Source organism: Sycon ciliatum, chromosome 1 (assembly GCF_964019385.1).
Source record: "Sycon ciliatum chromosome 1, ocSycCili1.1, whole genome shotgun sequence".
NCBI classification, from domain to species: domain Eukaryota; kingdom Metazoa; phylum Porifera; class Calcarea; order Leucosolenida; family Sycettidae; genus Sycon; species Sycon ciliatum.
In genome coordinates, this window is record NC_088643.1 from 68,394,439 (window position 1) to 68,410,490 (window position 16,052).

Sequence of the window (16,052 nt, forward strand, 5' to 3'; positions counted from 1 at the left end):
GCCGTGTGCAACCTCCGAAAAGAGAGCCGGGCAGCAGCAAAAAGCGAAAGAAAGTAAAGAAAGATGCCCACTTGAATTCACCCCAGGCTATCTGCTCAACAGGATTTCTGCTTGCTGGTGTACGTGTGCTGTATTGAATACTGTATGAAAATCATCAGTAGACCAGTGCCATTGATTGTAACAGACCTTATTGAGATGTCTCACCCTGTGTATTGTTGGTGCTGCAGCCAAGCAGTGGACCCCCGGGAACAGCCATCAACATCACTGGAAGATCTCTAGAAATGCCAGGCATGCCACCGGGCTCGCTAATCACACACATGCTGATCACGGTTGGCACGGGGTTGTGTCGTTCGCCCCGTCTTCTCGTGGGCGATGCAGATGGCACAGGCCTCCAGGTGGTCGGCTGTACAGTGGAGGATGCGGACGCTGGCCTGCAAACGGTGACGTTAGTAAACATACTGGGTAAGGCCAGCCACGGGAGCGCCGCATCTGGATCATCATCCAGTCTGCAGTTCAACGTCCAACTTGTCTTAGCAGGCGTATCACCGCCATCAGGAAGCCTTGCGGGTGGCACAACCGTTACCCTAACTGGAACGTCGTTTGCTCATGTTCACAGCAATATCCGCGTCACTTTTGGTAGCAAGCTGGCCAGCGTAATCATGGCCAACACTACTCACATCCAAGTCCTATCACCACAGGTCAGCCACAGCACTGATACTAGCGAGCCGGTCAAACTGGAAATCTCCTCCACCTCGGCAACCTCCAGCTTTGCGTATAGCTCCAGCAAAACTCTCACTATCAGCACGTTCAACATTCCGCAAACGACACCGGGCATTGTGACCTTTGTCACGGACAAGCAGAGTAGCGTTGCATCCCTGTCCATCAAGATGCAAGTGGTTCCTGCTGCCCCTTCAAGTATGGTGTGCACTGTGCCGGATATCCAGATTCCCGTTGTCTCGCAGGGAGGCACGGCCATCGGGGGTAATCTCCCGCCGCTTCAGGTCGGCGCTTACGCGCTGAACGTGTACGTCGACGAGTGGGGACTTGCCGTGTGGCCTTCAGCGGGTGACAACCAGATCACAGTACCGCTAGTGGTGACCGACATGTCTCCTAAACTGATCAGCCATGGCGGCGGAGAGCGCATCACAATCACTGGTTCTGGATTCCCTGGTGATTGTCTAGCATCGGAGCGCAGTGGCACTGTACTGTTCACTGTCCATGTGTGTTCGGTAGAGTGCAAGGTGGTGAAACAGAACAGCAGCCACATAGAATGCTTGTCCCCTGACAGCCCCACAGCCCGCAACAGTGCCAGCCGTGACTTTAGCGCCGATGTGTCCTGTCCCGTGACTGTTCAAGTGGACGGCAACCGTGCAGACTCTCCAAGCAACATCACATACTCGGCGGCGAAGACTTCCATCGTGACCTCGGTATCTCCACGCCGCGGTGGCACTGCGGGCGGTACGACGTTGACGCTGACTGGCACTTTCATACAGCCTTTCAGTACATCAGTGACAGTGGACGGTGTCCCGTGTGCACCGCTGTCCAGGAGTGCCACTTCTATACTGTGTAGGACCGGCGCTCACAGAACTACTCTTGCCGCCGTGGTGCGTGTCTACAGCCCTGGCAATGGACACTCCGTGGAACAGCAGATGACTACGCTGACAAGCAGTACCAGTGTTGAAGGCTCCGGCTACTTCCAGTATGTAGACCTGTGGTCGAGCCGCTACACCTGGGGCAACCTGGATCTGCCGGCCGCCGGCGAGAGTGTCAGTATCCAGCGTGGCCAGACACTGATCCTGGACGCCAAGACGCCGGAACTGAACATCGTCATCGTGCAGGGCGATCTGCTCTTCGACGACTCTCAGGACGTGCTGCTGCAGGCCAAGTACATCTTCATCCATGGCGGGCGTGTGCTGGTAGGTGATGGATGCATGGCGTTGTTACGGTTGTGCGACCACTCTGCTGTGTAAAGTGCACTCACATCAAGAAGTAGTATTGCTAACTTATGCTTACACTGACTTGCCATCATGCTTACACTGACTTGCCATCATGCTTACACTGACTTGCCATCATGCTTACACTGACTTGCCATCATGCACATTGCAATGTCTCAGGATTTGATTTTTTTTAACGGTTTGCATGAGACTTTGCCTGAGCTTTCCATGTTCACAGGAAGTATGCCACCCTCTAGGATCAAGGCGCAGAAGGCTTACCAGATGGAATTGAATCCTGAACTTTATGCAGGGCAAGGGGTGGAGTGGATTAATTGTTGTGGTGGTGTTCACCTTCTCATGGGTCGCCTTTTCAGATGGTGACGTGTCTGCCAAGCTGATCTGTACAGTGCCATCCTACCACTGTATGCGTGTGTCACTTCTTTTCAGGTGGGCTCTGAGACACACCCGTTCCAGCACAAAGCAATCATCCGTCTCACCGGTCATGTACGTGACCCTGAGCTTCCCATCTATGGTGCCAAGGTGCTCGCGTTGCGTCAAGGCCACCTCGAGCTCTACGGAAAGAAGAACAAAAAGACGTGGACACGCCTAGCACGGACTGCATATCAAAACGACACACAGCTTGTCCTCGAGGTGAGTGTGCTCCTATTGTATTTTAGAATCTAGATCCCTGTGCCATCATCGTATTACCAGTCCACTCTAGTTGCGGACCTGTATTTTATACGGACCAGAAAGAAAAATAATAACAGATGTGTCGTCAGTCGGGAAAGAATAATTCCCAGAAATAGGAAAAAGTTTGTGTCGTCTTGATTGGCGTTTTATTTTATAAATGATGTGTGGTGAAGCTCAAATTGTTGTGTTGCACTGCCGTATTAACACAAATCAACAAATCTTTCTGTACAGCAGTTCATTTTAGATTATCATTACTCTCACCCAAAGGCGCATTTCTGCTGTCCTTTTAACGGCTTGATGTATAGCAACTTTGATAGGGTGGGACTGATGCCCCTTGTATATCCATGTAGCCTGCAACACATTGGTTACTGGGGTTCAGGGGTTCAAGGGTTCATAGAGGCTTCATGCATGCATATGCCAGTACGGCTAGCTTGTGCGTAGCTTCTCTCATGCATGCCACTATGTTTGCCATCTTTGCCGTCATTACCAGGATGCGGTGGACTGGAAGCACGGGGACAGCATCGTACTGGCGCCGACCGGAAAAGACAGAAACGAGACCGAGGAGCTGTTTGTGAACGGCACCAGTGCTGATGGTCACACGGTATACCTGGGCTCACAGCTTGCATATACACATCATGGTGAGACGGAACATTTCGGCGGTGGGCACAGTATTGAAATACGGTAAGCACAATTGCTTGGCTTCTAAGGCTTGTTATAATAGAGGAGACAGGTATGACTGATTTTGCTAATGTTTGTGCTTGCCATACTATAGGGAAGAAATTTGTTTTTATTGTTTATTTTTCCTGCCCAGGATAACTGAGTAGTCACTGGCAAAACAACTTCTAGCTCACTTTACTTTGTTCCATTGTCATGTAGAACTCCTGTGTATGGGCAGATAGTCTGGACAGATTGCTGGGATAGGACTCAGTTGATGTCATGGTTGCCGTGATCTTCTGACACATTTACCAAATGTTTCTATTTCTATGACAGTAATAATTGATGGTTTCTTGTGACTCTCACCGCTTCCCTACACGCAGGGCGGAGGTTGGTTTGCTGACTCACAATGTGATTGTTGAGGGATCAGTGAGTGAGGGTTTCCACACCAGTGAGCTGGGTGGTGACCAGTATGGGTCGCAGATCATGATTCATCGGGCTGGCCACAACACAACACAAGTCAGGTCGGTGCAGTGTGTGTGTGTGTGTGTGTGTGTGTGTGTGTGTGTGTGTGTGTGTGTGTGTGTGCGTGCGTGTGTGTGTGTGTGTGTGTGTGTGTGTGTCTGTCTGTCTGTCTGTCTGTCTGCCTCTGTATCTATGTGTGTTGTGGGGGGAGGAGGGATACACTATGCATCATCTATTACAGTGTGCTCACATGCTGGTTATCTGTCACTCAAAGGTACACCGGGCATGTGAAACCCACAAATGTAAATATTTCCACTTTGGGTGCTGTACAGCAGCCATAGCACAGATAATCTAACCTGGAATATCAAAAAGCGAGTAGCCATGATCGGTGCGTGTTTCAAGATTGTAATACGCGACCGAGTGACAAGGCAAAACTGGTTCAGTCTCTCCGGCAAAACACAGGTAGTATTCTCAGGGAACAATATTGCACACACGGAACGACAAACGTAGGTGACACAGAATTACTTATAGTATATTGAAAGACTCAATAAGTGAAGGGAAGACGACAGAAACAACGGACGCAAGGACTCTGCAACAACTGAGCTGGGCAACTGACACATGGATCTATATATATGGTACGAGATTGCCAGTTACAGCTCCGAGCGCTAGCTAGCGAATGAAAGCAAGGGATCTGATGGTGTCAGCAATGCATAGTGCAATACATAGTAATACATAGTGATTTGTGTAGGGGGAAGTCCGTCTACTACGCTACATAGTAATACATAGTGATTTGTGTAGGGGGAAGTCCGTCTACTACACTGCTCCCCCCTCAAATAATTTTCCGTCCTCGGAAAACAAACAAGAACATAATACAGAATTAACGTAGACCTAAACGAGGCTCAAGCAGCAAAATACATCAGCAAGAAAAAGAAAATCATACACAAGCACACAATGGAAACAGAGTGGAGCAGAAAGGCAAGGCAAGTGCGAGTTTGGAACTCATTGTGGGAACACATAGTTGTTCCTGTAACGAACAGGACGACCGGCGTTGCGGTGCAGATGGGCACGCGGACCAGGTGCTGGTGGTGCTGGCTGCAGCAAAACCGGCGGCGGAGGAGGAACAGGTTGGGGTGGGGCATCATCAGCATCAGGCCAGGAGAATAGCGGAACAGGCGGCGGACATGGAGAAGTAGGAGCCAGTGGCGCTTCAGACAGCGGGACATCTGGGCCGGACTGAGAGACTGACGACTTGGCGTTTGAGCGGGCGTGTAGCTTGAGGCGGTTGAAATGTACACGCTTACTGGTGCTGGAGGGTTCGTTGATCAATTGAATGTCGTATGACGTTGGTGGCGACACATGGACAATCCGGTATGGTCCGGTCCACGGTGGCTGGAGTTTGCGACGCATTCCAGGTTCAAGGAGCCACACACTATCACCGACTTGGAATGCAGTGCCACGTTGACGAAGGTCGTAGTGGTCCTTCTGGCTGTGGTGCGCAGCATTATCATTACGACGGGCAGTATCGAAGCTATGGTGGAGGGACTTGGACAGTTGTGTGACATATTCGGCGGGCGACACAAACTCTGTCGGGGGTGACCCATAGACAAGGTCGATAGGCAGACGGAGTTGGCGACCAAACATAAGCTGAGCTGGGGTGAATTGGGTAGAAGAATGCTTGGCTGTACGGTATGCAAGCAGGACGGTTGAAACATACTGATCCCAGAAGGTGGGCAGATCCGCTACATACACTCGCAACGTTGAAACTATGGTGCGGTTGAGGCGTTCCACGAGCCCATCGCCCTGGGGATGATACGCGGTGGTCCGAGTCTTTCGGATATTCATGAGGCGACACAGTTCACTGAAGAGTTCAGACTCAAATTGTGTGCCCTGATCGGTGTGGAGTTGTTCTGGGGCACCAAACCGACAGATCCAGTTCCGAAAGAACACATCCGCAACGGCAGCAGCAGTCATAGTGGGTAGAGGGTACGCTTCAGGCCAACGTGAGAAGTAGTCACTACATACCAGTAGGTAACGGTTGCCATGGCGACTGGTAGGCAGTGGTCCAACGAGATCCATGGCTACGATCTCGTTAGGGAAGCCAGCTCGCATGGACTGCAATGGTGCTCGGCCAGTCGTAGCGCTCTTACGGGACATGCACTCTTGGCAATTAGCTACAAATGTGCGCAAATCAGCTGACATACCTGGCCAGAAGAAACGGCATTTGGCCTTGTCAATGGTCTTTGTAGCACCGAGATGACCACCACTAACATCGGCGTGCACTGCAGCTAAGATATCAGCTTGGAAAGAGAACGGAACAGCTAATTGCAAAACAGAATCAGCCGATGGGTCTGTGCGATACAAAACACCATCACGTAGGGAAAGCAAATGAATTTCAGAAGCATAGCGGCGAACAGCACGGCTAGAGGCAGTTAATGTGTGTGCAGGGGGAGAATTAAACACATCATGACTAGAATCATGCCAGCCTAACACAATGGACACATCAGGATCCTCTTTTTGCGCAGCAAGCAGCTCAGCAGCAGTAAAGCGCGGCAGCCAGGAGTCAGGTGCAGGTTTCGGTACAGTGGGTCCAGGATCACAAGCAGGAGCAGGAGCTGCTGGTGCGGCTGGTGACGACTGGTCCGGCGGTAACTGACGGGTAGTGGCGGCAACAGACTCAGGAGGACGGCGAGACAGAGCATCGGCATTGCAATGTTGACGGCCAGGGCGATGAATAACCGTGAACTCGAGTTCAGCAAGTTGTTCTAACCAACGGGCACGACGACCGCGTGGTTCCTTGAGCGAATGGAGCCATTTGAGAGCAGCATGATCAGTGCGCACAACAAATGCTCGACCAACGAGGTAGTAGCGGAACACATCAGCGAAGTGAACAAATGCAAGGAGTTCCTTCTCTGTAGTGGAGTAGTTACGTTGGGCGGTGTTGAGAATAGCACTACCGTAGGAAATCACACACTCATGGCCATCTTGTACCTGAGAGAGCACACCGCCCATACCAAAATCACTGGCATCAACATCAAGGATGAAGGGAGCGGCGGCAGACGTGTAGTCAGGCTGAGCAAGCACAGGCGCAGATGAGAGGCGTTTTTTTAGTACACAGAAAGCAGCCTGACAAGCAGGACCCCAGGAAAACTTCGCATTTTTCTTAGTGAGTGCGGCCAGTGGGGCGGCAGCTTGCGCGAAGTGCGGAACAAATTTCCGGTAATACCCAGCGAGGCCGAGAAAACCACGCACTTCACGAACGGATGTCGGCGTACGCCAGTGAACAATATCGTGAACCTTCGAAGCTGAGGTGTGAAGGCCATCGGCACTGATGTCCACACCAAGGAACTTAGTGCGGGGCTGCAGGAAAGCGCATTTCTCAAGCCGAAGCTTGAGATTGTACCGACGAAGACACGTGAAAACGGACCGGAGGCCATCCAAGCCAAGACTAACAGTGGCTGACCCAAGGCCAATGTCATCAAAAAACACACGGCAGACGGGATCAGGACTGGTAAGGAGATTATTTAGGATCGTTTGCATCAAGCGCTGAAATGTGGCAGGCCCATTGCAGCAACCCATAGGAAGAACCGTGAACTCGTACAACCCAAGGGGCGTCACGAAGGCTGTTTTAGCTTGGTCTTGAGGGTGGATTGCGATTTGCCAGTAGCCACTAGCAAGGTCAAGTGTCGAGAATACCTTAGAGCCAGAGAACGCGTCTAGGGTATCGTCGACCCGAGGAAGAGGATAAGCATCAGCTGTGGTGATCTTGTTGAGCCGGCGATAGTCAACACAGAGACGCAGAGAGCCATCTTTCTTAGGCACGAGGACAACAGGCGAAGCCCACGGGCTCGCAGAGGGAGTAATGACACCTTTCTGCAGAAGGTCATTGATAATATTCTGGAGCTGCTCACGATGACGGAATGGAACACGGTAAGGTTGTTGTTTAATAGGCGAATGATCACCTGTGTCTATCTTATGTGGCGCAAGATCACAGTACCCATGGTCGTCGGGATGAAGAGCAAATACATCGTGGTACTGCAGGAGAAGGTCACGCAAGGTAGAACGGTCCGTTGGTGACAGGTGACAACAATTCTTTTCGATATACGCATCAATCTTCTCTACTGGGACAGGCGGCGGCGGCATGAACGGCGAATCATCAACAGCAGCACAAGTGTCAGCACACTCAGGGACAGGTTCACATACAGCAATATGAGTATTTGCATGCAAGGTAATCTGGGTGGTACCACGGTTAACCACATTGATAACCAAGTTATCCGGGGACGTGACAGACGTTCCGACATCCAATGTCGGGTGTTTCTCTGAGAACGAATCAAGGGGCTCGATTAGATACGAAGTATCAGCAGCAGGAGAGCCAGCAGCACATACCGACGGGGCAACCGGAAGAATAACTTCATGACAGGGCGGAACTGAAACAGACTGTGTGATGCACACACGGAACGAGGAAGCAACACGAGACACCAGAGATTCAACAGCATTGGCAGCAGCAGCAGGCGGAGCAGCAGCAGCAAGCACGGAGGCAGGGACGGCAGCAGGTACGGAGGCAGCGACGGCAGCAGGAACAGTCGGAGCACTCAGGTCGGGCACGACAGTCGTAACATGGGCTGGTGTGGGCGCGGCAGCAACAGCAGCAGAAAGCGAACGCACACGTGGAAGGGGTACAAGCGGCAATTTAACATCATCCAGGACCAACTGAGCCCGGGAGAAATCAAGCAGGACATTGTGCTGCTGTAGGAAGTCAGCACCGAGGATTACATCAGACGTGATATCAGCAGCAACGATAAAATTCTGAACAGCTACGAACGAGGGTGTACAAACAGAGAGGGACACGGTACCCGTAGTGGAGAGGGGACGGCCCGTCACACCAGACACAACAGGAGCAGCAGACACAGGGACAGAGGAGGTCGTGCACAGACTACGCCACAATGCAGTAGACACAAGGGAAACACTAGACCCAGTGTCAACAAGAGCATGGCATTTCGTCTCTTGGAGACTAACCGCAACATAGACAGACGGAGAAACTGCAGAAGACGACTGAACATGCGTAACAGGACACACAGTCACAGGTGCAGACGTAGGGCAACACACATCAACAGTACAATAACAGGGACGACATTCACAACCAGTACAAGTCGGCACAGTCGAGCTAGGAACACTAGTATCGAAGACTGGAGCTTGCCGAGCAGCACCAGTCAATAGCGGTTTCCCGACGGACGACCCCCACGCGTCGAGTGGGGACAATCACGACGGAAGTGGGACTGATCGCCACACGTGAAGCACCCGCGATCACGCGCGCCATCGTAAAGTCCGCGGCCTGTGCCGTTGTACGGAGGCGGGTTACGATTCGAGCTGCCAGGAAATCGAGTTGGGCCCGATATGGGCGCGCTTCGAGGGAAGACGCTGTGACCACGGCCGCGTGGAGCTCGAGTGTCGTCACTATACGCCCGTGGCGACGGAGCGGAGGTTGCGGAGAAGACCTGTAGATCAGTTAGCTGGTCCGAAATTTTGCTCAACAACGATAGTACGAGCGGGTCGGTGGAGCTCGAAGTCGAACTCGGAGCTACGTGGGCCACGGTGGCACTGGACGTAGGAGTCGGATCCGCGAGTGGACCTACGGAGTGTGCCTGAGGCATAGAGGCGGTCAGGGCAGCGCAGGCTGGTGTAGGAACCGGAAGACTGCGGCGATTCTCGACCTCTAAGATCGCTGCAACTTCGTACGCCCGTCGAACGGCGGCATCGAGGGCTGCAGGGCTGGATGTCCTGATGTGCAAGCGCAGGTCACTATTGACCTGGCCGTCAATAAATTGATTGAGCGTCAGGCGATCTAACAGCGGACCCTGTTGACCTGGAAAGGCGCGTGCCGCAAGGCGCTGAAGAGCTGCGGCGAACTCGGCCTGGGACTCAGTGGATCGTTTCAGGCGAGCTCGAAACTCGGCCTCAAGGAGGCGACTTTGCTGTGGCGGTGCGAACCGTAGCCCTAATTCGGTGCACATTTCTACATACGTATACTGCGGGTGCGCCGCCAGAATGGTCTGGTAAGTTGTGAAAGCACTCTCCTTGAAACAACAAGGTAAAAACTGCAGCCTTTCCGCATCCCGGTACCCATTGACCACGCACGCCGCGTCGAACCTGGCGATGAAGCAGTGCCAATCGTCTTGGCTGGCACCCCCAAACGTCGGCGGTACAACTACCGGCCGAGCAAGTGGTGCCTGTCGAGGAGCCGGAACCTGACCCGGAGCCAGAGCTGGTGCAGCGGGAGCAGCAGCGGCAGCGGCAGCAGCAGCTTGAGGATTCTGTGCCATTTTCGGTGTCTTGTATATAAGGATAACAAACAAACAAGTAGGCCTATAGGACTTCGCAAGCAACACGGGACGCGTTTGAGGACTAAGCCTACGCTATAGCAACAGTTCAAGTACGGCGAGCAGTGCAAGAAAAACTGGCAACGAAGAGCTAGCTTACTTAGGGGACAAGACTACGAATAGATCCAACAAAGTAAGCCTAGAAAAGACTAGCACTACAAAAATGTAAATATTAAAATCGTAAATTGGCACGGAACAAAGTTACTCAGCTTGAGTTGAGACGAGAACGGCAACGGCAACGTTCACTGCACGGCGAAATAACGAGGCGTGGTCCGGAATACTGCGACTGACGAACGCAGAGCTAACACCGCTGCCACCAAATGTAATACGCGACCGAGTGACAAGGCAAAACTGGTTCAGTCTCTCCGGCAAAACACAGGTAGTATTCTCAGGGAACAATATTGCACACACGGAACGACAAACGTAGGTGACACAGAATTACTTATAGTATATTGAAAGACTCAATAAGTGAAGGGAAGACGACAGAAACAACGGACGCAAGGACTCTGCAACAACTGAGCTGGGCAACTGACACATGGATCTATATATATGGTACGAGATTGCCAGTTACAGCTCCGAGCGCTAGCTAGCGAATGAAAGCAAGGGATCTGATGGTGTCAGCAATGCATAGTGCAATACATAGTAATACATAGTGATTTGTGTAGGGGGAAGTCCGTCTACTACGCTACATAGTAATACATAGTGATTTGTGTAGGGGGAAGTCCGTCTACTACAAAGATGCCACCTGATGTCGATGTAGAGATGTAGGTTACTACACACCACCGTTGCAGTTGTCACGTGCTCTTTGCTTCTTGAGATCTGCGTGCGAATAACTTACCTGCGTTAATATCGGCGTGGCCTTGTCCAGGGGCGTGCTTGGCCCCCCAACTAGGGGGGTGCACGGGAGCCGAGGGGAGCCCCCCCGGCAATTTTCTGCAATTTGTTTGCAACCTTTCTTGAATTTTAGAGCATATTTGCATACATTACAATTGCAATTACCCAGATTGAAAAATTTTGGGGGGGGGGGGTGCACGTGCCCCCCGTGCCCATCGCCGAGCACGCGCCTGTTGTCATTGTCTTTGAAACAGATTGTCCAATGTTGAAGTGCGGCACTGTGGCCAGGCTTTCCGACTGGGTCGCTACGCCATCCATTTCCACTTGAGCGGAAATCTGAGCAACTCCTGGGTGAAACAGTGCAGCATTCACCACTCGTTCAACCGTGCCATCACTGCCCATGGAGTTCACAGCATGGTCTTTGAGGGAAACGTAGCCTATGACATCAAGGGTCACACCTTTTTCATTGTAAGTCTTCGTTCAGTGGAGGTAGTGGTGTTCTAATATTCCTGTTACATGGGAGAGGGATAAGTGCTATCGCCTGGAACTTGTGAGCAGTTGATACTCAGTATCTGTGTAGGAATTCACTATCATTGCAGCAATTTGGTGAAGTGATTTCGAGATGAATCGTACGATCTAGGGCTGTTTGTGTGTGTGCATGTCTACAACATCGAATTTTCTCTTCAAGGCTTCAACTAACTATTGTAATATCATTGTTGATGGTCTTGTCCAGATCAGACTGTGCATGATCTAAGAGTGTAGTGCACTAATGTTTACCTTGGTCTGTAGTGATATGCAACTTGTACCTGACTGTTGCTTTCTCTGCTGTTGTAGGAGGACGGCATTGAAACTCGCAACCAGTACTTGAACAATCTCGGAATGCTGACACGAGGTTCCTCCAGCCTCTTGAACACTGACCAGATTCCGGCAACGTTCTGGATCACGAACCCCAACAACATCTTCATCGGAAACGCTGCTGCTGGTTCTCGTGCGTATGGGTTTTGGTAAGATGACAATGCAGTCCCCTGATTTAGTCCTACTCAATGAACTGTAGGGTCTTTTGAATGTCACCTATTACCACGTTATTGCTGACCTGGCTGTGTTAGCCTCCCTCATTCCGCTGCTAGTAGTGTCATTTCTGTGTTAGAATGTCATTTCCATAAGCACAGGTAATCATGCCATATTGGCTTCCTGCATCCAGCATGTCAGAATGTTATTAGACTAGTCTTCTTCATTTCTACTGTGGCTAAGAACAGAGGAAAACAAATCTAACTTCGGGAGTCTCTGTGTTTTCTCTCCACCGTTTCCACTGCTTTCAGGTATGACCTGGATCCGAACTCTTTTGGCCCGTCGTTTTCCACTGCCATATGTCCCAACCAAGAGAAGATGGGAGTGTTTCGGGACAACGTGGCGCATAGCAATGCAGAATTTGGCTTGAGAATCTGGGAGACCTACCGTCCAAAGGTATAGATAGATATTGCTGTTGTCCAGCAAAGTTTGAAACTGTATTATTTTGGAACTTCCTCAATGGTGGAGGTGAACATTGGCGTATCCAAATCGATATACTGTAAGACCAGTAATGTTAACGAACATTTAATTCTAACGATTTAACGAATTTTAAAAAATCGTTAAGATTTGAAGTCATCATCCACAAAACGATATGTACATGTACAGTTATTTGCCAGTTTTGAGACGGAATTCGTTAGAATTTCACCTCGCTAGCCCACGAAAATCCGGAGATCGTTAACTTTAATTGACGTTAAAATATCTGGTCTTACAGCAGTTATCAAAGATATGGAGAGGACGTTTTCGTTTTCTGATGGTGACATCACTACTTAGTACTTAGTAGTAGATACTTTCTCACAGGCTCTGGTCAGTGGAGTTGCTCTTGTTCCATTTCTTCCACCATCCAGGTTAAACCGTGCAATCCGGCCAACTCATCTTCAGCCTCATTTTACGGTCTGACAAGCTACGCAAATGGAATCCACGGTGTCGAGCTGTCTGTGGTCGAGAATGTCAAGCTGATCGGCTTCAAGGTTGCGGATAGCCGTGATAATGGGATTGAGATCAATGAAGGATACGGTGACTGGTTTGGAACTGAAATTAGAGTAAGTGTTCGACGGGAACTGTTACATGCTCCTCATCAGCGGGTGCAGATTGCACGCCGCATATCCTAGCAGAGAAGCTGTTCACTTGGATGCCGAAGAGCTGAAGTTGTTGATGGCTTTGGGACATCTTCATCTTAAATAACTTCCAGTGACTTTTAAATAATGTTGGTACTCCAGGGCATTACTGACCTTTTTAGCAGGCTGGAGTCCTTTTTACGGTTGCTAATATGGTAGACCATGGCTAATACATGGGTAGTGCGTTTTTAATTCTGTGACATGCCACAAGGTGATTATGTACTTTCAAGAGGTATATCAAAGACATTCTTGTGACTTCCATGGGCTATGGTGTACGAGTCATAGCATCATACTAGTAGTTTGGTACATTTTGTTGGGCCCAGCTCAGTTCCAGTGCAGGACTTAACTGAACCCGGCCGGTGACCACTCAGTGCCTTGTGCTGATGTAGCTGTATCTGCTGTTTGTAGCCATTTGTCCATTTGAATAGAGCTTGCCGTTCCTGTGCATCTCTCCTTCTTATCTTCTTATACATGTTTGTTGACAGGACTCCCTGATTGTGTCCTACACAAACGCCAACACAGGCAAGCCGGGTACAGGTGGCATAAAGCTTCCCAACCAGCGGCGGATGACCGTCACCAATGTGACGTTCGTCAACTTTGACACGTCTGCGCAGGCCTGCCTGAGGGCCTGCTCTCACTGTAAGCCCATCCAGGGTGGGTACATGTATCAATTTCAGGGTCTGAACTTTCTGGGAAGTTCTGCCCAGCATAAGGCTGCGTTCAAGTGGACATATGAGGTATGTATTGTGCTGAGGCATTTTTTCCTCTGAAAACCTGCAATCCATGGGATTTGAATTTAGTGCTTCCTCCGTTAACAAAAACTCCGTGATGTATTTTGAATTTCTAATTCATATGAAAACGCTTAGAACAGGTCAAGAACAATTTGTATCAACTGTAAATCACTGGACGAAGGTAGTTTAGCTTATGTACAGCGTCTTTACAAGAGAAACTTTTGGCGGGATGGGCAGAGAGTTCAGTTTGGGTCACTTTTGCTCGACTCGTTTCTGACCCTGCATCGCTGTCGTCATCTGCTGCACGCGAGTTGTCATCACTCTCTTGAGTCATTGTTCAGCTCTTTTCAGCCTTGTCTTGGCTTCTTTGATCATACTTCGCTGAACGTTGGTGATGCCGCCGTCGTTCAAGTTGGCTTTCAAGCTGCGTGATCTGCCGCAGTGGCAATTAATCGTCACAGGTCCACCAGGGAGTCGTAAAAATATTTTATGTACTTGCTGGTTTCACCTCTACTCTCCAGAACTCCGCGAAAGAGGAGTAAAGGCATAGCCAAACTGATTAATTTCTCTGATGGATGCTCCTGCATGCACTGAACGGCAGCGGCTAGCAAATCCCGTCGACATTCCTTAGCCAAGAGGCTCACGTCGAACTGCAAACTTCTAAAGAATGCATGGTCATCAAAGAATGCATGGTCACGGATGTGTAAATGACTCTCACGTGAACTGTAAATTTTTCACTCCAACTTCCCACGCAAGCTCAGCTATTGTTTTGTAACCCAGATGTCCTTGTTGCTAGCGTACCAAGTTGACTTTAAAAGTGCCTTTGTTGTATTTGTCAATATATGCAGGTGTTATTCAAGGATTTGGATGGAAGCTTGACTGGAATAGTGGGTGGCACAATGCTACCCCTTAACGGCCTATTGCCACCAGACAAATGCAACCTGGATGTACCAGAGGCCAGTTTAGGCAGCGTGCCCGGAGCCATTTGTGGTGCAGATGTGCGATTTGTGCGCATGGCTTTCAACAGGGTTACCCCACTGGTAAGAACTTGGCTCAAGAATCTGAAAAGCGGGCTGCTTGCATTCTAGAGTGTTGTGTGATTGGTTGCTTTGAAGTTTGATGTCGTTGCGCGTTTGTGAATAGGATGGAGCTCGTGTCAAATCATGATACACTATGGGCAGAATTCTTCATGTTCCAGCGTTGTCAAGTGCTTTCCACCGCCTTGCGCAATGACAAGTGCCAATTTGCGGAATTTCTTATACATCTGCGTATCTGGTTTGGCGAAACAGCAATGTCCTAGACAAAGGAGGCAACTCTAATCAGTCTTTGAAGCTGGTCTGCAAATACTCTTCAGCCTATGCTTGTTGCCACCCCGTAGCGGACAAACAATGACACGGACCTTGCTTGCTGCAGTGCTATTTGCAGTGCTATTTGCAGTGCTTGCTGCAGTGTTATTTGCAGTGCTATTTGCAGTGTATTAGAACTGTTTTAAAAAACAACCCTCTTTCTTAAGTTCAATGCTTCAGTATGTATTTCTGTTGTGAGGGATGTTTTATGCATATCTGTGCCACGGCCAAAACTTCAATTTCCCTTGGAAATATGGACAAACATGGGCAGTTGGCAACCTTGATGGGTGCTTTCTCTTGTGCGAGTAGTAATCGATCTCCATATCAGTTGATGTGCGAGTAGTAATCGATCTCCATATCAGTTGATATTATCCGAGGCTGTTCTGTCTTTTTTTTTGTGCTGACAGACAACATTCTCGGGCCGGACCCTGACGGTTAACAACACATATTCCCAGTACTACAGCATCGGCAATTATTCCGCAAAGTGGGCTCACTATCGCCTGACGCACGTAGATGGCTACATGTTCAACTTGGTGTCTGGGATGCACTACACGCTGGATTTCAATGCTTTCCCGGATATAAATGACCCTGCCGACGTGGAGTCCTTCAACGCTGGATTGTACCTCGTGGACAAGCAGGACCATGTGTTCATCCAGCAGCAGATTATATCTCCACCGGATCATTTCAACATTGGTGATAACCATGTAGATCTTGGTCGTCAGCCCACAGCTCTTGACCACCACAGGTAAGAACACTGTGTTTAGGTCCAGCCAGCTGTTCGGTATCGATTTATTCTGGGATTGCAGATCGTTTTGTGTGAGATGGGAATGTGTTGGGAAGG

At 50.0% G+C, this 16,052-nt stretch overlaps 1 protein-coding gene across 1 annotated transcript in view; it reads left to right on the forward strand.

Annotated features, from left to right (window-relative positions):
* LOC135805089 (fibrocystin-L-like) overlaps positions 1–16,052 on the forward strand; it is a 58,100-nt gene that overhangs the window by 27,236 nt on the left and 14,812 nt on the right. The window contains exons 28-38 of the mRNA XM_065319082.1: positions 228–1,916; positions 2,382–2,585; positions 3,115–3,305; positions 3,662–3,802; positions 11,206–11,419; positions 11,786–11,955; positions 12,271–12,415; positions 12,865–13,059; positions 13,620–13,871; positions 14,714–14,905; positions 15,619–15,956. Of these exons, the coding sequence (XP_065175154.1) occupies positions 228–1,916; positions 2,382–2,585; positions 3,115–3,305; positions 3,662–3,802; positions 11,206–11,419; positions 11,786–11,955; positions 12,271–12,415; positions 12,865–13,059; positions 13,620–13,871; positions 14,714–14,905; positions 15,619–15,956 (3,731 nt within the window). The remainder of the gene's footprint in view (positions 1–227; positions 1,917–2,381; positions 2,586–3,114; positions 3,306–3,661; positions 3,803–11,205; positions 11,420–11,785; positions 11,956–12,270; positions 12,416–12,864; positions 13,060–13,619; positions 13,872–14,713; positions 14,906–15,618; positions 15,957–16,052) is intronic.